The 24712-nt window shown below is 38.9% G+C and overlaps 1 protein-coding gene across 5 annotated transcripts in view; it reads left to right on the plus strand.

Moving 5' to 3' along the window:
- The window catches only part of CCDC146 (coiled-coil domain containing 146), a 115353-nt gene that overhangs the window by 7477 nt on the left and 83164 nt on the right, over positions 1-24712 (plus strand). For 2 of the 5 annotated variants that reach the window (XM_045494566.1, XM_045494561.1), the window contains exon 2: positions 8782-8951. In XM_045494566.1, the coding sequence (XP_045350522.1) occupies positions 8793-8951 (159 nt within the window). In that variant the 5' untranslated portion in view covers positions 8782-8792. Of the gene's footprint in view, positions 1-2324; positions 2443-2522; positions 2753-6419; positions 6521-8781; positions 8952-24712 lie in introns of those variants that run through there. The other 3 variants (XM_045494565.1, XM_045494564.1, XM_045494562.1) reach the window with 3 other exon arrangements.

A 24712-nucleotide genomic window follows, 5' to 3' on the forward strand; every position in this document is an offset into this window, starting at 1 on the left:
TAAGACATTGCTGAAGAAACTGAAGATGATCTAAATAAGTGGGGAGAATGTTCAAGGAACAATAAGACTCAACATTAAGATGGCATATCACCCTACACTAATGTATTGATTCATTGCTCAGTCAAAATTGCAGTAAGCTTTTTAAAAAAATAGAAATTGACAAGTGGCTTTTAAAATATATATGGGAGGGACGCCAGGGTGGCTCAGTCAGTTAAACATCCGACTTTGGCTCAGGTCATGATCTCACAGCTCATGAGTTCAAGCCCTGTATGGGTCTCTGTGCTGACAGCTCAGAACCTGGAGCCTGCTTTTAATTCAGTGTCTCCCTCTCTCTCTGCCCCTCCCCCACTCACACTCTGCCTCTCTCTCTCTCTCTCTCTCTCTCTTTCTCTCAAAATTAAAATAAACATTAAAAAAAATTTATATATGGGAACAAAAGTACATAGTATAGCTAAAACATTTTTGAAAAAAGAACTAAGTTTGAGGACATATTCTACCTCCTTTTAAGACTTACTACAGAGCTATGATAATTAATACAATGTTGTATTGGTGTAAGAATAGACATAAATCAATGAGACAAAAGAGAGAACATAGAAATAGACTGATTTAATTTTTGAGAAAGATGCCATGATAATTCAATGGCAAAGATACTTTTCCTAACAAATGGTGCTGGAACAACTGGATATCCATACGACCCTCCTCTCCAAAAGAATATCAACACTTCACACCACACACAAAAACTTGAAATAGACAAAAAATGCAAGTAGACGAGCTAAACCTCTCAAAGATCCAGAAGAAAATATAGGGGAAAATCTTGTGATATTGAGTTTGGCAAAGATTTTATTTTTAACTTCCTCTTCCAATGTAAGGTAGAAAAATTGGCTTGGTAAATATTCTTCTAACCCTATAATGAATATAAGAACCTTTGCTTTTACAGGAAGGAAAGAAATTGAGTAAGGGATGCTGCCCAAGGGGAGGAAGACTGAAGTGGAGTTCCGCCCAGGGCCAGGGGAAGCCTGAGAACAGGAAGTACTTATGCAATGAAAAGGAGGCTCTGAAATTTCTAGACATGGGAGAAGGAACATTGCCTACTTATGGTCTAAAGCTGGGCCTGCCCTAAGAGTTGACACATATTCTTTCAAGGACTTTAAAGGTTTTTTTTGTTTGCTCCCCTTCGCCCCCCACCACCCCCACCCTGCTGCAATACTCAGTATCCTACATAGTCTTTCTTTTCCTACATTAAAACATCTCATAGTGGGATTTGAAGGTTAGGCTTACCAGGACTCTTACAGCAAATCTTAAGAAGTATTCTGGGACAAATTCATGCTAGAGAAGACCCAGATCACCTTGTCCAACCTATAGATTCCTAAACTATTTGATCCAGTCCTAGGCTGACCTCTGTTTATTTGATCCCTGTCAAAATAATTTAAGGCACATTACACATGAAAGCAGAAGAACCCAACAGTGGTGGGAGGGAGCTAACATGTATTGAGGAAAGCACAAACCATGATTAGAAGTTTGGAATTTTCAGCCCTGCTTCCATTCTCCTAAGAAGAAAGAAGGGCTGAAAATGGAATTAATGACTGATCATGCTGGGTCTGGGCTGAGATTTTTTTCCATTTAATCTTCACAACAACCCTTAAATCATCTTGCAGTAAAGGAAATATCCACTTAGAGGATGAATATCTTGCCCAAGCTCACACAGGAAAGGGAAGAATGAAATTCAACCCTGAATTGATGAACTTCAGGCTATTCATTTCCATTACTCCATGTTGTCATCCTGGTAGACTAAGTTAAAGCCACTAATCCCAGTCTTTGATGAAATAACAGGAGGAGAAGGAAGAGGAGGAGGAGGAGGAGGAGGACAAGAAGGAAGGGAGGAGCCAGGGCTGTTGCAGATAGGAAGCAGGGATAGCCCATACTAAATGAAGTTCTTTGCTAAGGAGAAAGACCCATCTAGATTCACAGTTCCTACAGACTAGGGTATGGGGGAGAGGAAAGGGGTAAATTAAAACAGCATGGTTTGCAAGGCAATGGCCTAATTAGATAGGACATATTGACTGGTATTGTTATGAATGTGCTTTCAGATATGCTTCTAAAAATTCAAACAAAGGTGGAAGTAGATTTGAAAAACATGGACATTTTTATAGCAAAAGTAAGGAATGGCCTGCAATGTGAAGATTCTAGATCACACACAAATGTACAATCTCTGCTTCACAGACCTTCTGAAACACTGTCAACTTCAGACCTACTTAAACATTCTAAACCTCCCACAGGATTTGGAGCTCAGTTTCTACTCACTACCAAATTATTTGGAAACCATTAAGGGAACTGTGGGGTCCTCTCAGGCATCTTTGAATTTCTGAAGCCTGACTGGACTTGCAGAATGACTATAAATTATTGCAGATATAAGACCAGTGTTTCTTGCCACACTTTGTAGAGGTGAAAGCTTTCCTTTGGTTTGTAACTATAGCAACAAGTTCTATAGCTCATTGTTTTGCACAGCTCAGTCTTACCACCTCATGGACTGCCTAGTAACCACTGCTCTACAAGAACTAAGTTGTCTTTAATTGACTTACCTTATATTGGCCTGCTGTTTGCTAAAGGGGTTTTAGCTTATACCTTTACAGGGATAGAAGTCAAATTGCATTAGCCAGTCTGATCCTTGATGCTGTTTTACATTACTGGAGGCCAAGAGGAAAGGGCTTTACCAAGTCCATGGCAAGAGGCCTATATGGTATAACAGAAAAGGGTAAGGGATTTGGAGCCAGTGGACATGAGTTTGAATAAATACTGCCATTTATGGCTGTGTGATCTTGGGCATATCACTTATATTCTGTGACCTTCAGTTTCCTCTTCTATAAAATGGAGATAATAATAGTTACGAACATGGTTGTCATAAGAATAAAGTGAAGTAATATGAAGGAAAGCTTTGCTTAAACTGTCAAGGGCTATATAAATGCTGTTATTAGTAAGTGCACAGGTGAGTGACCACCCAGCAGCAGTGCCCGCATGCTGGTGAGGGCAACCAGGAGCATATGATAGAGACAAGAATCATGTCTGTTTCTATGACAGTCTCCACGTGGGTGGTGCTTCCCATCCTGACCCACTCAGAAATGAGTACTATGGAGCTTATCTTGACTGTGTGGGTTTCTGAGAAAAAGAAGAGAAAATGTAAGAAGTTTTAAAAAGAGGGTGAATAACTTTCCTTGGGTCTGTGTTTGGTGTTGGAGGGTTCAAAGGAAGGCAAAAGGACTAAGTGAAATGAGTTGGGAGAAGGCCTAGCGCTCTCAGCTTCCTTAACCTATAACAGAGTCTTTGGTTCTCTGTGCTCATGGGCAGTGAACAGGTTCCTCACTGGTTGCACATGCGTATAATTTAAGATTTAACTATCTAATACTGTGAGCATGTACTTTAAAGCCTCAATAGGGCCTCCTGAGTGGAGCGTCCCACTTTGGCTCAGGTCATGATTTCGCTGTTGTGAGTTTGAGCCCGCATTGGGCTCTGTGCTGACAGTTCAGAGCCTGGAGCCTGCTTCAGATTCTGTGTCTCCCTCTCTCTCCACCCCTCCCCCTGCTCACATTCTTTTTCTTTCTCTCTCTCTCTCAAAAATAAATAAACATTAAAAAATCTTAAAGCCTCAATATGCACTTGGAGCTTCCTCTCAAGAGTTTTCTTTTATGTGTATGTATGTTTTTAACCTACTTTGTTGCTTTGACACTTCAGTTATGAGGTAGATTTTATCTGTACATACTGATCTGCAGTGGTTTTATTTTTTTCTGTGCCAGATTGGGGTTTTTTGCAAAGTTTTTTTTTCTTTTCCTTTTTTTTAGGAACAGAAAGAAGTTGTGGTTTGATTCGTTGGGCCTTTGAATGACAAAGCTTTTCTACCCCCCTTTTTAAAAACATGATCTGAAATCTGTCTATCTTTAAAAAAATGTTTCAAGTCGCATTTGTCTTTCTCTAATAATAATGTGCATTGTATAATTGTACATGAATAAAAGAGCTAGACGTGAATATGTGCAATAATTTTATCTGTTGCGTTTAGGACTCCCAAGCTGGTGGTGTCCTGTGGTGATGTTGTTGTTGGATTAAATGGATCTGAGTGAACTGGAGGACACATATGGGACTGGCTGCCCCATGTTCTGAGCCTGTCATATGTGGACCAGTGGCCTCTCACAAAGGACCTTCAGTGTTGACTTTTAGCCTTATCTCTAAAAGGGAATATGCATACAATCACAGAGAAACACTGATACAGCTTTAAATATACCACAATTTTTGTAACCCCATTTTACCATGTCTATGTTTTTAAATAAGTATAGTAAACTGAAACAAGCAAACAAAATAGGCATCCCAGACATCTCCCTTCCTCCAACAGGTATGGCTCTAAGTCACTGCAGAAACTGTCCTGTAACTCACCTCTAGCAATGCCCTGCTGGGGAAAGGAGCATGTGATCCTGTTTCCAGGGTGGACAGAAGAACTAAATTATGAAAAAGAATGTTCAGGTTCAGTGTAGGACCATATCGTTTTGGACTTTGCATTATATCCTGCTATTCTAAAATGAGAAAATCTTGTGCTGGTTCAGTGGTAAATAATATCAAACGCCAGTGTGGTTTCCTGCTGTATCTTTCTAGAAGTAAGCATTGCCCTTTTACCTTTTACACATCCTTGGTGTATCCTACCCCATTCCCTTGTGCATGTAATGTTTTTTGGCATGTGCTCCTTGTAACTGTCAAGAAAACTGTCCTTAAGAGTTCAAAATCAAAACACAAAATGATGATCACTTCTTTAGCTTTAGAGAAGAGGAAGCAGTGCTGTGTCTTACAAAACAAGGCATATCCTGCAATATTCATTACTTAATTACTCTTTGTGAAGCTTCCTATTTTGGCTTTATCTTTTAACCCTGAGACAAAGTGTGAATTATACAGGAGCTCAGTGTTCACTAGTCTTTTGCTTTTCTGTGTCAAAGATCAGTACCTGTCTTCTCCCTTCTAGAAACACCCACAAAACCACGTCCTCTCCTCCTCTTCAGACTCCTACGGCATAGCATGGTATTGCCTCGGCTTGGGTTCTCAGCATCTAACCTTCCAATCAGGCTTCCTCCCTGCACCATTTTGCCATTTTTCAGGAAATGGCGCCTGCTGGAAATGTGCAGCACATGGTTACCTTGCTTCTGCAGTCCATGCTTGCATAGCACCTGTTTCAGTTATATTTATTTTTACATTTATCTCTGATTCTCTGGTTATTTTCTATCTTTCTCACCAGGCGCTGAGTGCCCCTGAGGCTAGACACCTGGTCTGGTTAAAGCTCACCAATGAATCTATCCCCTGCCCATAGCAAAGGGAGCTAACTCATAGCCACTAAATTGTCTCCTTGCCTTCAAATTCACACCCTGTTTAAAACATTCCTCTTATTGTAGGGGCGCCTGGGTGGCTCAGTCAGTTAAGCTTCCGACTTCGGCTCAGGTCATGATCTCACTGTTCATGAGTTTGAGCCGCACCTTGGGCTCTGTGCTGACAGCTTGCAGCCTGGAGCCTGCTTCAGACTCTGTGTCTCCCTCTCTCTCTCCCCCTCTCCCACTTGCACTCTGTCTCCCTCTCTCTCAAAAATAAATAAACATTAAAAAATTAAAAAAAAATTCCTCTTATTGTCACCAACATCTTTACAAACTCAGATAACTCCTCGATGCAAAAAAAAAAAAAAAAAAAAAAAAAAAATGTAATGGTTTTCCAACAACTATAGATTAAAATCTAAATTTCAGGCTTCAAGTTGCCTTTAAAGCCATATCTACCTTCCTACCAACATTGCTTTTTCTTTAGGCTTATTTTACCTTCCCTTGTATGATACAGAGCTAGCTACTCCCTTCTCTCTGTATTGTAAATTACTTGCCTTTTTGTAAATTCTTGATCTTCATAAAACAACTCAGTAAATATTTGCTTAATTGACTTATGTATTAGGGAGATATACATCTCTAGAATTACTATACTGGATAGCTACGTTCCTCATACACCAGGAATTTAAGATGTTTTATAAATGTTCTCTTGGTTATATCTTGTAGTCTGAGAATGTATTTTATTCTATTGTTTGATTTATGGCTGTCAATCATATTGCCAACAGCATGGTAATATTAATGTAATGGGCTTTGCAATCCTACATTAATGAATCCTTGAATATTTGTTTTCTCCGTTAAACTTTGCTATCTACTTAAGCCCTTTCCAACCTGTTATTTAATTAGATTAATTAGTGTTTTAGGTTTAAATTCATATGAGACTTTTGTATTTGTCTCTGCTGTGTTTTCTTACTTCCCTACTCACTCTCCCTTTTCTTTTCTAAAGGTCAAAGTTTGTCTGATAATGTGTATCAGAACTCTGTTATAGTGTCTTTTAGTTGCTTCCCTCTGTTTAATGTTTTACCTGCTTTAAAATATTTGGAATGTTTTCAAGATAATAGAGACTGAAAACTTCAGGAGACTGAGAAATCTGTACAAATTCAGCATAGTGCCCTTCTCTTGTTGCCTAGGTAAGCTTTACCATATTTAAAGTGCAGTGGCTTTGAGAAGATTGCCTGAAATTAAGTTCAAATATATAATGTTTATTTTTGACAGAGAGAAAGAGAGTGCATGAGCTGGGGAGGGGCAGAAAGAGAGGGAGATAAAGGGTCTGAAGTGGGCTCTGTGCTGAAAGTGGAGAACCCAAGGTGGGCCTTGACCTCATGAACCATGAGATCATGACCTGAGCTGAAGTAGACACTTAATTGACTGAGCCACCCAGGCACCCCTGAAATTAAGTTGTGTTGTTTTTTTTTAACTTTTTTAATGTTCATTTTTGAGAGATAGAGACAGAGTGCAAGGGTGGGAGGGGCAGAGAGAGAGAGACAGAGACACAGAATCTGAAGCAGGCCCCAGGATCTGAGCTGTCAGCACAGAGCTCACTGCGGGGCTGGAACTCAGAATGGCGAGATCATGACCTATACTGAAGTCAGACACTTAACCGACTAGCCGGATGCTTAACTGACTGAACCACCCAGGCAACCCTGAAATTAAGTTTTTAAAGTCAATGCCATCTTGATTATGAAAATTCCAAGAGCTTTTAAATATATATTTTAAACAAATATATGCACTACACTGTGCAAAAAAAACTATGATAGCAGAAAACTGGAAACATCCCCTGTTTTTATAATGTGGGAATGATTTGAATAACTATGGCACATCTTTGCAAAGTGTGCTGGGCAGCTCTGCAGTGGCCTGAGGGCTGTCTCTGCATGTTGTTATGGAGTTCTTTGGCTATATTATTAAGTCTAAGGGTCTAGGTTTTGCTTCAAAATAATATGGAGAGTGGAGGGGTAAGTGGACGGGTTTGGATAAAACAAAAATTGCTCAGGATTCGATATGTATTGAAGCTGATTGATGGGCACTTGAGGATTCATTATACTGTTTGTGGTTTGAAATATTGTTACTTTCATTTTTATTTGAAATAAAGCTAAAATTCACAGGTATGGTCTAATTCTCTGAAGGAGATACTTTTCTGGGATAGTCATTAACATTTTTCATCCGTGAAATGATTGAATGTACATATTTTTACTTATAAACATAAACACATCTAGATTATATAATCAAACCTTTTCAGCTCCTTGAAGATTTAAACAATAAACTGTAATTAATTGCCAAAATCAAAGCATTGTGATGCCTCAATAACAACAGGTTCTTTTAAAACACTGCTTTATGGCACTGAAAAAAAGTATGTGTGTATTAAAGGGCCCTGAACTTGGTTTAATGCCCTAGTGTCACCACCTTAATATCCTTAATTTTATTCTTGAGCTTCTGTTTTGTAAGTGAAGCCTGATGGGACAGTTGAGCACACAAGTAGCAGCAGAGATAGTCAAGGTGGTGGGGAATCGGCCCAAGCTGTGGCCATAGCAGGCAGTTCAGGTATTGAGCAATTAGCCTGTTGCGCAGGTGCACAGGTGTGTGCCTCAGGCAGTGTGGACCACCACAGTGTGTTGGCATTTATTTCCCCAAAACTAATTTGAATTAACTTTTTGTTATATTTTAAGAGTGGAAGTTACAGGTATTTACCCAATCAATGAATAGTGATTGAGTGCCAACTCAAATAAAATTAAGTCTCTGCTGTCATGGAACTTACATTCTATTCATATCATTTTTCTCCAAGTAATGCAACAATAGCCTGCTTTTAAAAATTAGAATTATTGGGGCGCCTGGGTGGCTCAGTTGGTTAAGCGTCCGACTTCGGCTCAGGTCACAATCTCACAGTTCGTGGGTTCGAGCCCCGCGTCGGGCTCTGTACTGACAGCTCAGAGACTGGAGCTTGTTTCGGATTCTGTGTCTCCCTCTCTCTCTGCCCCTCCCCTGTTCACACTCTGTCCCTGTCTCAAAAATAAATAAACATTAAAAAAAATTAGAATTATTGATCTGAGATGCACCTGGGTAGCCAGAGCCTGGAGCCTGTTTCAGATTCTATGTCTCCCTCTCTCTATGCCCCTCCCCTGCTCACACTCTGTCTTTCTCTCTCTCTCAAAATAAATAAACACTTTTTTAATTAAAAAAAAAAAAGAATTCTTGATTTGAATGTAGCAATGGAGTGTATCTTTACAACAAAATAGTCTTTATAATAATTTATCCATAGCCGACTTTCCTGACCTATAATTTCATTGGAGGCTAGCTTACTTCAGTTGACTTTTGCTTGCTTTTATTATTTTCCACCCATTTTACTTTATAAGCGATGACATCCCGAAATAGCTGAAAATGGAATGATTTATTTTAGAATTGTGAAAAATGGAAGACAGTACCACAGACACAGAACCAGAAGAGGAAGAGGAAAAAGATGAAAAGGATCAAGAGGACCCTGTTTATGCCATAGCACCCACAATTAACATCCAAGATGAACGGTTGGTTGATTTATCTACAACTCCAGCTTTCATTTGTCTGCACGAGGTATGTTTCTCTTTACGTATTACTATACTAAGACCTGAATCATTATCTACTTAAAATTCAGGTGAAGCTAATATTATTATCAAAATGGTTTATTACATGTAACCTGTAGGCAATATGTATCGTTTGAAGCACTTGAAAATAAAATAATCCCCACCCTCTCTTCCAAAGTCTTATCCTACAATCCTGGATGAACACAGTGGTGTAGGTTCTGACATTTTTATAGCATAATAAATATTTGCATATATGCGCTCAGTTAAGTACATTCCATAGGTTTGTAAATGAAATAAAAGGGGAAATTTCTTTCATTATTGAATACACTACATTTACTTCCATAAAATGAAGATAAAAGATCTTGACATCCAATGATAGAAAAATACGCATTTACCTAACTAAATGTAGCTAGAGCAGTAGGGCATTAAAATCCACTCTTTCCTATTAGCAGAGAAGCAAAAAGGGAAATAGGATTTTTGTCTGATTTTTGTCTGATTTTCTAATAAAAAAAAAACCAAGCTGAACATTTAGGAAATGCCTATATACAAGGAGAGGGTTTTTTTTTTTTTTAAATAGTAACTGACTATATATGCAACTGTTACCTTGTCATGCTTGAGATCTCTACTTTAGAAAGTATTTTACAGAACATCTGAATTCTGGACATTAACTTTATGTGGATATAACTGAATAAAACATCTAAGTAAGTTGATAGTCGTAATAGAAATAAGCTTAGAAAGTCTTAGAACAAAATCAGAATTTATTCAAAACCAAGAAGCAAAACTAAATCCCACCCAAATATTTTGTAGGTGTAAATATTTCAAATAGCTGCCACCACTGTTGAGATTTTATTTTATATATACAAATGTCCTATCAGGAACACACAATGTCAACTTGTCCCATTATTGGTGGTATTAATTTGATCACTTGGTTAAGGTGGTGACTTCCATCAGTTTTCTCCTCAGTAAAGGTGTTGTTTTTCTGTTTGAAATTAGTTAGTACCTATGGGGAGATACTCTGAGTCTATTTAAGTATCCTACTCCTCCTAAAATCTTCACCTACTAGTTATATATTTCTTGATGATACTTGCCCAAATCAGTTGTTATTATGATAGTTGCCAAATGATGACTGTCTACTTCCGTTATTCCTTCTACATTTATTAGTTGGCTTCCAACTGTAAGGAAGAACCTTCTCTTCTTTCTATCTACCTTTTCCCCATCTATCTCTATCTCTCTATCCATCTATCTATCTTTCTAGACCTATGAGTTCTTTTTCTTTTCAGTGGGTTATAATCCATTACTATCATTATTCATTTTGACATTTCAGTTGTCCTAGATTTGGCCAGTATACATCTCTTCAAGAAGGCTCACTTGTCCTTTTGACATGACCCTATGATTCTTTGTGTAGTTCTTTACTTTCTGTTATAAGAATATGTTCCAGGCTCATCTTGTATTTTCTTTGCTCTAACCCTGGAATCAGCCATTTCTCAAAGATCCCTGGTTCCTTTTAGTGGAGAAAGATATATTTGCAAACTAAGATCTCAATGCTGGGTATGTCCATTGCTACTGGTCTGTCACTGCTTCTAAGTCTTCTCAGCAGACAGAGCTAGGCAATGGATGCATGAATATATTTATCTACAAACATATCTATTTCTATATCTATATTTACATATTTAAAACCATGAATCCACATCTCTAGTCTCAATATTTTTAAGTGACCAGGGTTCTCTGTTTCTGCTAAAATCCATCATATGTCCAACTTTTTGCAATAGAATTTGTACTTTTATACCACTACCCTTAAAAATTCTATCAAATAAAATATAAGGCTAAACTAGAGTTTATTTCTACCAAAAGTTATGCTAATAATAAAAATTATGGTCAAGTTTTTTAAGGCACAGATAAATAATCATGAAAGATTTCTTTTGTACAGTCAAAGGAGAACTCAGGACAACCTCTCCTGCATGTTAGTCTGCAATATAACAATTAAATATCTCAATCTCTCAGCATACATGTATGCATAAATTATAGTTCTTAAACATTGGATATGACCAGCCCCTGATAAGGTGAATACCTTACATTATAATGTCAAAGAACTGTCTTACCTACCCTTTTGAGTGGTGAAAAATTATATCAGTAATTAAATCAGTAATTTCATTGCATGACAACTGTTCCTCAAGCCAGCACAACCTTGCAGAATGGTTATTGGTTTCAAACAACCATTTCCATAAGAAGCACCACTAAAACTGTTCCTCTTGGCATCTATAGCTTTATTTGCTAATCATTTCAACACTCCTCTAAGATTTATGAGTCTCAACAAAAATTTTAACCTACTTTATATAAGCTTCCCTTCTTCGGTTATCTAAACAGAAGCCTTCTCTGCAGAATAGCAAGAGTTCAGATTGCAACTGAAAGAAAGCAGGCAGAAATTCACTTCCAAAGGTCCAGATGCTTGGCATCACATTGAAAGAACCAGAAGCTGCTTACAGTATTTATTGTTATTAATGCTAGTCACACAACTGGCCCACACTACTGAAATACACTGGGGTCATCATCTCGGTTAACATTGCCTGCAGAATACATTCAGGATGGTTTTCATGGCACTGAGTGATGTGGGCCCAAACTACTTGTGCAATCTAATAACTCACTTAGACTCTCATGATCTTCTGTTTATGCTGCACTCCTTCATAGGGACTCTCCCACATTCAGATGCCTAGGAAACTGGCACATATTCACAAAGCATGATGTAAGGTTACGGCTGTCCAGAAATATGCCTAGTCACATTATCTCTTGAAAGATTGTGCCATTCAAACGAAAAGAAATCAAATCAAATACTTGCATAGGCTGTACTTTGCAACCCCTGTATCTGTTCCTACCTTTTAGGACCTTCTAGCTTAATGCCCATGTCCTTGGAGAAACTTTGCCAGCATTTTCTACAAACTCTCAACTATTACAGCATTTGTAGGCTACATCTGTCATGTGTTACTAGGTCTTTAACATATTTATTGAATATCTTCTCATCATGTAATATTTTGCATGGAAAATTTAGAATTCTCCACTGACATTGTCATTATATTAATCAATAAGACCTAACAGGGCAGGAACTACACTGTGTTAATTCAGATTTGGGGATGAAGATTCCAAGTGGTTCTTGGGAATTAAGCCACATGATTTCTGTCAGTAGACTGTGCGGGTTAATGCTAGACATCTGCTTCCCAACTCTGCCATCCCTGCCTATGTATGAGGCCTGACACTCCACAGACTTTCCTTGTCTTATCGAAAATTTGATGCTGCTCTATTTTACTTTTATTTTAAACATTTTTGTTATCCAAAAATATTTTTGTTATCATATACCATACATACAGTGATGCTCACAAATATTCAGTTTACAGCTTGGTTGAATGTTTACATAGTCCTATAACCAATGTGTTCAGAACCAAATTCATCATTCTTCGCCCAATCCTAATTCTCCTCCTGTATTCTCTTTGTCAGTTTGAGAGTTAAATACCTCTCTCAATATCTCTTGGATTTATCTGTTCTTCATTCTTGCCATGTTCCCACTCAGATCAAGATCAATGTTTCCTGCAACCGGGGGGCAGGGGGTGTCCCTTGAGCCTCTTGCCAGTCACCCTAGACGCCATAGGCATTCACAGGCATAAAGCATATCAAAGGTTACTATTCTGTAGAAGCTTAATTTGGGGGGGGGGAGTTGAAATATTAAATATCAACAAAAAGCAACATATCATTGTGAAACTGGAAGGTGCAATTAGAGTTACTAGAATTGAATGGAAGGAATAACCATTGTGGGAATGAGATGATCTGGAAAAAGCTTTTTGGAGGAGTAGGACATGAGAGGGGACATTTCTGCCATATCCATGGTGTTCACTATGAACCCACTTTTCTGTCCTTGGGCTTTGCCCACACCCATACGTGCACGTACTGGGAATATCTTTCCCAGATGACCCCAAGACACCTTGAGCTAAACATGCTCGGAAATAAATTCATTATTCTTCTCCCAAACCTAGTTTTCTTCCTGTATTCTATCAATTGGTTCTCTCAAACATCTATTAAATTTGTCTCTGTTCCATTCCTGCCATATCACCAATTAGAATGGCATTTCAGTGATCATGATAAGATGTAAGGAGACACTGAATCAAGGCAGGGGCAGTGGGGAAAAGGACAGAATATATATAGGAGAGATATTAAAGAAGTAGAAAATGCTGGACTTAGTGTCTAAATAGATGGCGGGAGTGGAGTGAGAAAGAAGAAAAAGTCTGAACTGATGCTTGGATTTCCGATTTAGGAAAGTGGCTGGAATATGACATTCTAAGTGACAGAGAATTCAGAAGAAACAGGCCTGAAAGGAATGTCCAATATGTGGGTCATGAACTTCCCAGGGAAGTCCTTGGGCTGGATATCTAGACATAACAGGTTCTCAATAGTATTCAGATTGCCTTCTGAAAAAATTGCACATTACCTTTTATGTATATTTAACGGCACCTTTTACCATGGCCATCATTTAATTCCCTAGTCACATGTTCAAAAGATACTTTCTCATTTGTTATACATTTTGTTCTCCTAAGACTAGTAACAGATTAAATAATCCTAGGAATTTTTAATAAAAAATTTTCTAGTAGTTACTGAAAACATTGATTTTCTGATGCTACCAAAGCTTCCTTCATTTTCTAGGCTTGACCCCCTATCGGTACCAAGGAGTTTCCTGAGATAATCTGTAATGAAATTTAAAATTTTTTCACGAATGAAAATGATCGCTATTTCTTTCATACATGAATTAATCAAGTAACTGCTTACAAAGATGAAAACATAAGATCCCCACACTCAAGGAACTTAGTCAACATAGTTTTAAGTGTGTAATTTAATTCTCATAGGGATTCTATAAGGAGTAGGAATTTTAAGATATTATTTTTATCTTAAAGTTCTAAAAATGTTGACACTTGCTTGGTTGCACGACCAGACAGATGCAGAACCACAGAAGGAACGCTATCTCCTGTGTCCTACCTTAGCACACATCTCATCTGATGACATTCTTCACTTGACATTCATACATTTAAACACTACTCTTTTAGGATTTTACAAATTGACTTTTCAAGTAAACTGTATATTAAAAGAAAAAATAAAGATAAATATTTAATGTTCTATTTAAATATTTCTCCTTAGCTTCCTTCTCCTTTTCTTAGTTATCACACTTTATTAATAGCTGTACACAGAGGAAATGCATTAAAAACTATTAAATTTCTTTTTTACATCTTTCTACAAGTCTTGCTATTGTTGGCCTGTGTTCACTTTTCCTTTAGATATCCAGGCAGCCTTGCAAGAATAATTTTTCAAGATCTTTTTTTGGCTGTCAAGAAACTTTAAACAGACTGATAATTTATTAAATAATACAGATAGGTTCATGTTTCCCATAAAGTTTTTGGTTTTTGTTTTAGTCTGACAGTCAGGTGGAAATTTTAAAATCTTTCCAGTATGGAAAAAGACTTTGGGAGGTGCCTGGAATGCACTTAAACATTTGGGATATTGACATGGCTGATACCTATTTACAAAGATTAAAGGTTTATATGAGGATGGTAAGAATACAAGCCACATTCCACTTTGCAAAGTAGATTAACATCCTTAAATTCAATCAGCAAAATCGCACACTGCAGGAGTCCAGGGACACAGAAAAGAAAGTTCCATGTTAGGGGATCCTTATACTTGGCACTTTTATTAATTTTTTTATTAAATTTTTTTAATGTGTATTTTACTTTTGAGAGAGAGAGAGACAGAGTGTGAGCGGGTGAGGGGCAGAGAGAGAGGGAGACACAGAATCAGAAGCAGACTCCAGACTCTAAGCTGTCAACACAGAGACCGACGCAGGGCTCGAACCCACCAACTGCAAAATCATGACCTGAAGTCGGAAGTTTAACCAACCAAGCCACCCAGGTGCCTCATCCTTGGCACTTTTAAAAATGAAAAACATGAAGATTGATTCTGGCCAGGAATCTGAGGTATTGTTGGAAAACTCTGCCATCTGAACAGGCTGTGATCAGTAGCAAGTGAGAGTCAGAAAAGAGTTGAAAATCGGGGACAAAAAAAAATTGGTAGCTCCTCTGCCTCCTTTTGGAGATTATTTTCCTTTACTCATTCTGAAAATCTTTACTGAGCATGGAGCACAGGCTAGACTTAGGGCTGGGAACCCTAAGAGGAAAATGCCACAGCGGCCTTGCCCCAAGCAGCTCATCTGACCCTTCATCTGTGTGGTTAATTGTCCTTAATTTCCCTTTCTCTTTTTTGATTCTTTTACAGACGTAATGAGGACCTAGCTTGTGTATGTGTGCCTGCTTGTGTTTATTTTTCATTATATGTTTAATAAAATTTGAATTACCTCTGTATGTTTCTTTGATTCTTTAGCTAAACTGTTGTAGCAAAGCGATTAAATATTAGAAATAATAATCTATATTCAGATGCTTGTTTTTTTTAGTTGTCACTGCAAATGGATGTTGCTTTCTATTTTTTTAATATATTTATGTATTTTTGAGAGAGAGAGAGAGAGAGAGAGAGAGAGAGAGAGAGAGCACAAGCAAGGGAGGGACAGGGAGAGAGGGAGACACAGAATCTGAAGCAGGCTCCAGGCTCTGAGCTGTCAGCACAGAGCCCGATGCGGGGCTCGAACTCACGAACTGTGAGGTCATGACCTGAGCCAAAGTCAGACACTTAACTGACTGAGCCACCCAGGTGCCCCAGATGTTGCTTTTTAAAATAAGGATTAGGAAGAAATACTTAATGGTATAGTTTTCTCCTTTGAGAAAGTTCTTGAGAGATAAAGTAAGTTGGCTTTTGAAAGCTTGTGGCTCTCAGTAGAGAATGTGCATCTTGTGAAACAGTACCTTCAGAAACCCAAGAACTATTTGAATATACATTTGACTTTGAACAACATGGGGATCAGGGGTGCCAATCCTCCTGCACAGTTGAAAATCTACATATAGCTTGGCTCCCCCAAAATTTAACTACTAATAGCCTACTGCTGGCCTTACTAATGACATAGTTGATGAACACAGATTTTGCATTATATGTATTATACACTGTATTCTTACAATAAAGTAAGTTAAAGAAAAAGAATGTTATTAAGAAAATCATAAGGAAGAGAAAATACATTACAAGCACCTTACTGTGTTTATTGAAAAACTCCATGTGTAAGTGGACCCACGCAGTTCAAACTGATATTACAGCATGTGACAGGATTTCTTTCCATTTTGAGACTCAATAATATTCCATTGTATGTATATACCACATTTTGTGTATCCATTCATCTGTCTATGGACACTTGGGTGATTTCCACCTCTTGGCTATTGTGAATAATGTTGCTATCAACAGGTGTACAAATATCTCTTCAAGATCCTTGCTTTCAATTCTTTTGAAGATATACCTACAAGTAGGATTGTCAGATCACGAATCCTGTGTTTTCTGATCTTGTTATCATTGCTAAAGTGCTCTCCATAGAGGCTGTAATAATTTATATTTCCAGAAACAATAAATGAATGTGTCTTTACTCACACCAGCACTGTGTGCTATCTAACTTTTTGACCTTTGTCACTCTGAGGCTGTCCCTAGTTATTTGGTACTTGGCATGGGGCAGGGGTAGGAGTGTGGGGGTGTAGTGATAAGGGAAAGTGTATAGTGGCCTGAATGTGAGAACCTAATAAGGAGCTGGTTGAGAGTGTGGACTCTGGATTGGCTGGTTTGCATTTAAAAGTATACCTCTGGAAGGAGGATTCCTCTCAAAGCGGGGGAGGGGGACAATAAGGGAGGCAGGAGGCCAAGGCAAGGTGACTCAGGCATATTACCAGGTTGTCTAGAACAAGGTGTATCCGGCCAGCATAGTCACATAGTGCAAATGTCAAAGCGGCAACTCTACAGAAGCTAGAAGCATGGATACTACAAAGACCCATTTGTACTTCTTTTTTTGTGAATTCTATTCACATTTTCTTTCCATTTTTCTGTTGTGTAGTTTTTTTTTCTTATAGATTCATAGAAACTCTTTATACATTTAGAAAACAGGCCTTTGTGTGTAATATGCATTGCTAAAGTCTTTCAGTTTGTTGGGTTTCTTTTGAGTTAGCTTAAGGTGGTTTTTCTTTATGTGGAAATTTATTTATTTGGGCGGGAATTTATTTCTTAATGTGCTTTTCTTTTACAGCTTCAGATACCATGTCATACTTTAAGAAGACCTTTGTTCCTCTGAGATGATAAATTTGTTTCCTGTGTTTTCTCCTAGCATGTTGATAGTTTGAGTCATCATATTTTAACCTTTGTTCCATCGGGCATTTATGGTGCCGTAAAGGCAAACAGAAAGGATATGCCAGCAGCACGCTTAGAATCTAATGCCACGTCCAATGTCTTCTGAGGCAAAAGTTCTTTACATATCCCCAGCCCATCCATACCCAGAGGACGCAAACAGGTATACCAGGGTGCATCAGAGATACGAAACCAGGAGGTATAAGAATTACCTGACATCAAACCTTAGATTAAATGGAGACTAGGGGCACGTGGGTGGCTCAGTTGGTTAAGTGTCTGCCTTCAGCTCAGGTCATGATCTCATGGTTCCTGAGTTTGAGCCCTGCATTGGGCTAGTTGCTGTCAGTGCAGAGCTCCTGCTTTGGATGCTCTGCCTCCCTCTCTTTCTCTGCCCCTTCCCTGCTGGTTCTCTCTCTCTCTCTCCCTCTCAAAAATAAATAAAAACATTTTTTAAAAAATTAAAAAAAAAGAGAGACTACGCCATCTGAAAAGACTATGTCTAAGAATCAACAGGCTCAAAATATCTTAAATCTTAATGGCTTGGAAAAGAAAATCTCTGATCGGTGAGGGTGGGGGAATGGTTCCATAAAAACGGGTCTTTGTTCTAGCTGTGCATGTCCTAGCCATGCAACCTTGAGCAATTCAATCTGGTTCTCTGAGTCTCATTTTACACTAATAGTACATTTCTCAGCATATTAGCCTTCAGGGGTACCTCAGTGTCTACCCTGGTGGTAGACAGTTTTTTAAGCTGCTTCTGTCACTCATTTCTAGTGGAATCCTTACACAGAAGCACACTATGTAAAGCAGATTTGGATGTAGGGATGCAGAGGGGAAGGATGCAGAGGGGAAGGTCCCTTTCACATCTCCTGTCACCACCGGCATCACTGGGGAAACCCCATGCTCTGTACAGATAGTTTGTGAGCCGAAAAAAACTGAGCTCTTTCCCACCTTAAAATCCATCTCAGCACAGCCTAAAGGAAACACAGATCTGCCTCCAGAAAGCCTTGGAAAGCACTCTGATTGTACGGAACGCTCCTTGGAGAACAGAGGAGAGAGTTCCACGGCATGTCATGCAGCAAAACCTCCTAAAATTCCTCGTCACAGCACATGCCTCTCCCACACGCCTCTAAGCCCCTCTTTAAAAACTTCCCTAGAAATTGTTTCCCTACCCGCAAGCTGTTTTTTTTTTCCTCCCTATCTCCACCCATCCTCTCCTTGATATCTTTGGTCATTTCATTATTTTGTAAAACAGTCTTCAGGGTTCCTTCCAATTTTCCTTCTCACCCCGTATCCCATTATCACCTCACAGACTCAGACACAGAACTGAGCAATCCGGAGGTGGCAGGGGAGATAGTAGGTACTGTACTTAAATTTGAATTTTTCCTTCCCTTAGATTTTCTTGCCTAAGATTAAGTGTCACATCCTTGACCATACAGGAAAATTCCTTTACAGTCTCCACCGTTCCTTTCTTCTTTTTGTTACTGTCCCCGGTCACAGACCACATGCTCCAGCCAAGTTAGACACATGATTGTTTTCTGAACTAGCTCCTGATTTTCCATCCTGCTGATTGATGCTTTGCTCATCCCATACCCAGCCCAGAAGTGGTCTCCTTCACATTTCTGGGCTTCATTGTTCTCATCTTTCAAGGAAAGCTCAGATCCTATCTTTTTCTTCAAGCATCCCTCTTCCTGACAAAGTGTCATCACTTTTGCTGCTGTCAGTTCCCTGGATGGTGCCTGTACCTTATCCCACTTACCATTTTCTTTCCTGTGTTTTAAACTAGTAGCCTTAGGGGCGCCTGGGTGGCTCAGTCGGTTGGGCGGCCAACTTCGGCTCAGGTCATGATCTCGCGGTCCGTGAGTTCGAGCCCCGCGTCGGGCTCTGTGCTGACAGCTCAGAGCCTGGAGCCTGTTTCAGATTCTGTGTCTCCCTCTCGCTGACCCTCCCCTGTTCATGCTCTGTCTCTCTCTGTCTCAAAAATAAATAAGACGTTAAAAAAAAATTAAAAAAAAAAACTAGTAGCCTTAGGAACATTGAAAGCAGGAAGCCTATGCTGTTTGTCTTGATATTCCTAGCAAACCCTTAATTAGCTTACCATCTTGTGTGTAGCCAAGTCATTTTCAAAGAATGAATATTCATAGTAACTAGTTAGAGCCTTCTACTAAAAAAAACCTCACAAAACACACACACACACTACTGAATCACTATTTTACAAAGCAAACTTAAAGAGGAAATGTCTTCCAACTTTCTGAATGCATTTAACCACATCGAGTCTACCTAAAACTTCAGAGATTTAAATGTCTAAAGTTAGAAATACCATGCCAGGTTAGAATCGTCATGCATCTATATGAATTTTATTTTTGCTGGCTGAGCCCCCAAACAGATATGTAGTGGGGAGGCAATGATTTTCAAATATTTTTTTGAAAACAAACCTGTCCTTTAAGTGAAATTTAAGGTGGACCCCCAAGATAATGAAATTCAATCAGAACTATTTACTAGGCGAGCAGTGTTTCATACATCACACACTCTCCTGGCTTCTTCCTACCCTTGTTTTTTTTGGCATTCATGAACTATGTCTGCAGAACCTTAGGGACACAGTTTGAGAAGCTCTACTCTAGTTGTTCAACATGTTAAACACCAACTCCGTATTCATCATACAAATGTCAGTCTTCCTGTCCATCTTGCATAGCTACCCATGCTATGAGAGCCTCTGTAGATTTGCAATCGTTGACTTGATCAGATAAAGAGAAAATTTTTACTTGAATATAGAACAGAAATAGAAAGTCACCATCACTAACACCATTCATTCGTAAGTGATGTTTACATTTTTAAAGAATTATTTTATGTAACAAATGAAAATAAGAACTTTGGCATTTACATGAGAGATCTTTTGGCTTCCAAAGAACTTACAAAGTGCTTTGTACTTAAGCAGAATGTTTTCATCAGTGAATTCTGCCATGTAACCATGGAAGTAAAATAGTGTTTGGAGAGCATAGAATATTTGTTTGGCCTTTTCTGTCAGAGTTGTTATAAATTCTGACTTTGCTGCAGGAAGAAAATAAATTTTAGCTGCTAGGTTAAGTAGGGACATTAACACCCTTGAAAATGTATTAATTTTTAAAATATCTCCTGTCACCAGAATATTATGTAATTGTGTTGTTAAGATACAAAAAAAATATGCCTCACTTTAAATTGAGATTTAATTGGAATCATTTTCCACTTGAAAAATTCACATAGAAAGTCAGAGCAGGGGTGATACTGAAATTTACTTATGAGTGTACTTTACCATGGAATCACCGTAGGTAATTTGTCATGGAAAATTAGCCCATTTCATGAGAAATATACCAAGAAAGCCAGGAAAGCTGAAAATAGGTAATGGTCTACAGATGATCAACAAGTTTTAGGGAACAGAGGTTGGTTTAATTGTTGGGCTTTTTTTTTCAGGGAAGACTTTAGTTAAGTGTAAAACATTACCTCCCTATTGCAACATTACTCACAGCAGAGAAAACATTGGAAATGCTCCAAGGAAAGTGTCCAGCACAAGACGCACTCAGCATGTGACAGCTGCTTATCATTATTAGAATTCAGAAGGAAGAATCTCTAAACAAAAATTAAAAAAGGTTACTTAATTAACTGGTAAAAATTTGATACTACAGTTACTGAATGGGAAATAAATGTAAGCAAACAGTTTCGAGGACCCGTTTGTACATGAGCACAAACTATTTGCTTCTTGCAGGAAATGAGAAAGCCAATTTCCAGAGATAGAAACTGAACGAGTTTTCAAATTCTGCATGATTCCCAAATAAGATGAACCTTTGTATAAGGCCTTTTGTAAGAGAGAAGCAATTTGTCTTAAATGGCATCATCCTTAATTACTTGAGAAAACTTTGAATGCTAGAGATTAGACTCAGATTTTGAGAGTTTATACAATTATTATTTAGAAAAAGTCTCATTCAAAATACTTTGATAAACATATAGCATCATGCTATACACATAGTAGGCAAATAATAAATATTTCTATTGGCATTAAATATTTCTATTTGGCATTAATAAACATAAATGTAATATCAAGTATTTTAAGAGGCTAAGACAAAAAGGCTACTTATTTTTAAATATGATTTTTTGGAAGAATTTATATTCTGAGAGGTATAGTGTGGGTTTCCTTCTGAAAATCGCTAATAAAATAATGCAGATCTTTTTGAGATATCTTGTGATGTCTAGGAAGATGCTGATCACAAGTTAGCTAGATCATAGTTTTCGTTTTGGTTTACCCCTGAGACTTTAGGTGAGCAAAAGTGCAGAGGCAGAATTGAATATGGACATGGGAACAGCAGGCTGCTGACCTGACAGCAGTTGTCAAGGAGTAAAAGGAGCAAAGGAGAAGGAGCCAGGCTATGGGCTTGTGGAGGAAAAGAGAGACAGGAAAGAAATATTCCAGTTCAAGGAATAACAGCAGCATGAATCCATAGAATTTGTTACAGGGGATTTAAAGAAAACTATCTGAAGTTCTTTTATGTCAGTCTATTTTATTTTTTTAAGTTTATTTATTTATTTTTAGAGAGCTCAAGCGAGAGCAGGGGCAGGGAAGAGAAAGAGGGAGAGAGAAAGAATCCCAAGCAGGCTCTGTACTGTCAGTGCAGAGCCTGATGTGAGGCTCAAACTGATGAACCATGAGATCATGACCTGAGCTGAAATCAAGAGTCAGATGCTTAACTGAATGAGCCTCCCAGGCATCCCAATGTCAGTCTGTTTTAAATAGCATTGTTCAGGGGTGCCTGGGTGGCTCAGTCATTTAAGCATCCGACTTCAGCTCAGGTCATGATCTCACGGTTTGTGGGTTCGAGCCCTGTGTCAGGCTCTGTGCTGACTGCTCAGAGCCTGCAGCCTGCTTCAGATTCTGTCTCTGGCTCTCTCTGCCCCTCCCCCACTTGTGCTCTGTCTCTCTGTCTCTAAAATAAACGTTAAAAAAATTAAAATAAATAAATAAATAAATAGCATTGTTCAAAATATGGTAGCTATTGGCTCATGGTGATTTTTTTTTTGTATTGACTTTTGACTCTATGAGCTGCATATCTATTTTATTTCAGTGGGCAGGTTTCCTTGCATATTATAGCATGTGTTACAAATAGCATACATAAGCCTGCATGTGTATCATACATTTTCATCGGTGTGTGTATGTGTGCAAACACACACAAGGGGAACCTACCCATATACAGAGGACTACACTCATTTCCAGCTTGACCCAACATTAAGTAAAAATTGCCTGTCAGATTCATTTATAGCCAGTCTAGTGTTAACACTTTGAAAGCCATTAGAAATAGAAGATTTTGGTTATTGCTAACTGGGATAACTTTTGGAAAATGTTTTTGAAAGAAACAAGCCTTGAAATCATTAATGTCTCTAAAATAAAGAGTAAGGATACCTGAGTAAGGTGGCTCAGTCAGTTAAGTGTCTGACTTTGGCTCAGGTCATGATCTCACGATTCATGGGCTTCGAGCCCTGCATCAGGCTCTGTGCTGACAGCTCAGAGCCTGGAGCCTGCTTTGGATTCTGTGTCTCCCTCTCTTTTTGCCCCTCCTCTGCTCATGCTCTGCCCCTCTCTCTCTCAAAAGTAAATAATGAAAAAACAATTTTTAAATAAAGAGTAAAACCAGTCTCTGCTTAACTAAAGGTTTATAATCATAGCAAACTAGTACCCTAATGATTTAAAATGACCATACGTGATTACTCAGAGTTCAGCATTACACTGTTGACAAAGAACATTTTTGGTCTGTGGGCTAGTTCATAATTCTCTTGCTATATATATATATATATACACACACACATAAACACACCGTATCCTACATCACAGCACTCCAACTTCACAAGGTGCTGTGTCCCAGAAGATGCAGTATCTGAGACTTCAATAGGTGACCCTCCTCCCTTCTCTGTGAAGTGACAGCCTAAGTCACAAGCAATGATTTATAGAATACCATTTACAGAATACAGTATTCGCTTATAAGACATGTAGTAATTTGGGGCATATGGGTAGCTCAGTCAGTTAAGCGTTTGACTCTTGATTTCAGCTCAGGTTATGATCTCACAGTTTGTGACTTTGAGCCCCTTGTCAGGCTCTGTGCTGACAGTGCAGAGCCTGCTTGGCACTCTCTCTCTCCCAATCTCTCTGCCCCTCCCTTGCTCTCTCTCTCTCTCTCTCTCTCTCTCAAAATAAAAAAATAATAAACATTAAAAAAAAAGACATCTAGTTTCTCAACAAAATACTGTTGCTGACAGAAGCAAGAAAAAACACATCTAAATCTAAAATAGTCTAGAGAAAGTTGTGATTCCGGTGGGAATAAATCTCTGCCCTCTCCATAAGGCAGCAGCCCTGTGACCTCTGAAAATGACCTAGTTCTAGGGTGGGCAGGGTGGGGGGAATGCAGCTGTGCTGGTTCCTCCTTATCTCCAACTTTTCTTCTGTGAAAGTCTTTGCTCCATGTACACTTACTAGGTTATCTCATTGAGGCCCATGATTGCCTTACCATCTACATTCTCATATTTCTAAATATAGACCTGCATTTCTGAACCCTAGATGTCTTCTCCGTGCATCATGCTCTCAAAATGCCATCCGCTGGGATGGATTATCGATCTCTGAGCTTAGAATGTTCAAAACTGCTGATCGCCACCCCTCACCCCATGCCAGCTACCAGACACGCTCTCCCTGCAGCCTTCCCCACCTCAGTGAACAGCAGCTCCGTCCCTCACAGTTGCTCAGGCCAAAGTCCTGTCATTTTCTGTGATCCCTCTGATCTTTTCACCATCCACCCCCCCACCCCCTCTCACCGCCCCCCCCACCCCCGCCCCACCGATCTCTGGTCAGCAAATTCTGTCAGCTTTGCCTGCAGGACTTACTTCCCTGCAACCACCGTGGTGCACATCTCTCTCCAAGATCATTGCCAACACTGTCAGATGACTGTGATTCAGTCGTATTCTCCACTTAACAACCAGAGTGGCCCTTTTCAAAGTGGGTGAGATCGTGTTCCTCCTCTAGTCAAAACCCTTAGGGCTTTTACCTATGTGGAGGAAAAGGCAGAATTCTTACCATGACTTTTAAGGTCTAGATGGTCTGGCAGCTGCCACGCCACCCCAGCTCCCAGCTCCTCTGATCTCATCTTCCAACCCCCCTCCGTCTTAGACTGTCTGCTTTTCCTACACTGGCCTCCTGGCGGACCCTAAAACAGGCCAAGCACCTTTGCACCTGATGTTCCTTTGGCCTGGATATCTTCTCCCAGCTATCTGTCTGGCTCATTCTCTCATATCTTTAAGACTGTTCAAATGTCACCTCTTCAGGGAGGTCTCCCCAAACTGCCTATGTAAAATAGAATCCTTCCTGTCATACTCCTTATATCCCTTATCCTGTTTAATTTTTATGGCATTTTAATATATTGTTTATTTATTCATCTCCTCTGATAAGATATAAACTCCCTGACTACAGGGTTTTTG

Source organism: Leopardus geoffroyi, chromosome A2, assembly GCF_018350155.1.
Source record: "Leopardus geoffroyi isolate Oge1 chromosome A2, O.geoffroyi_Oge1_pat1.0, whole genome shotgun sequence".
Lineage (NCBI taxonomy): Eukaryota > Metazoa > Chordata > Mammalia > Carnivora > Felidae > Leopardus > Leopardus geoffroyi.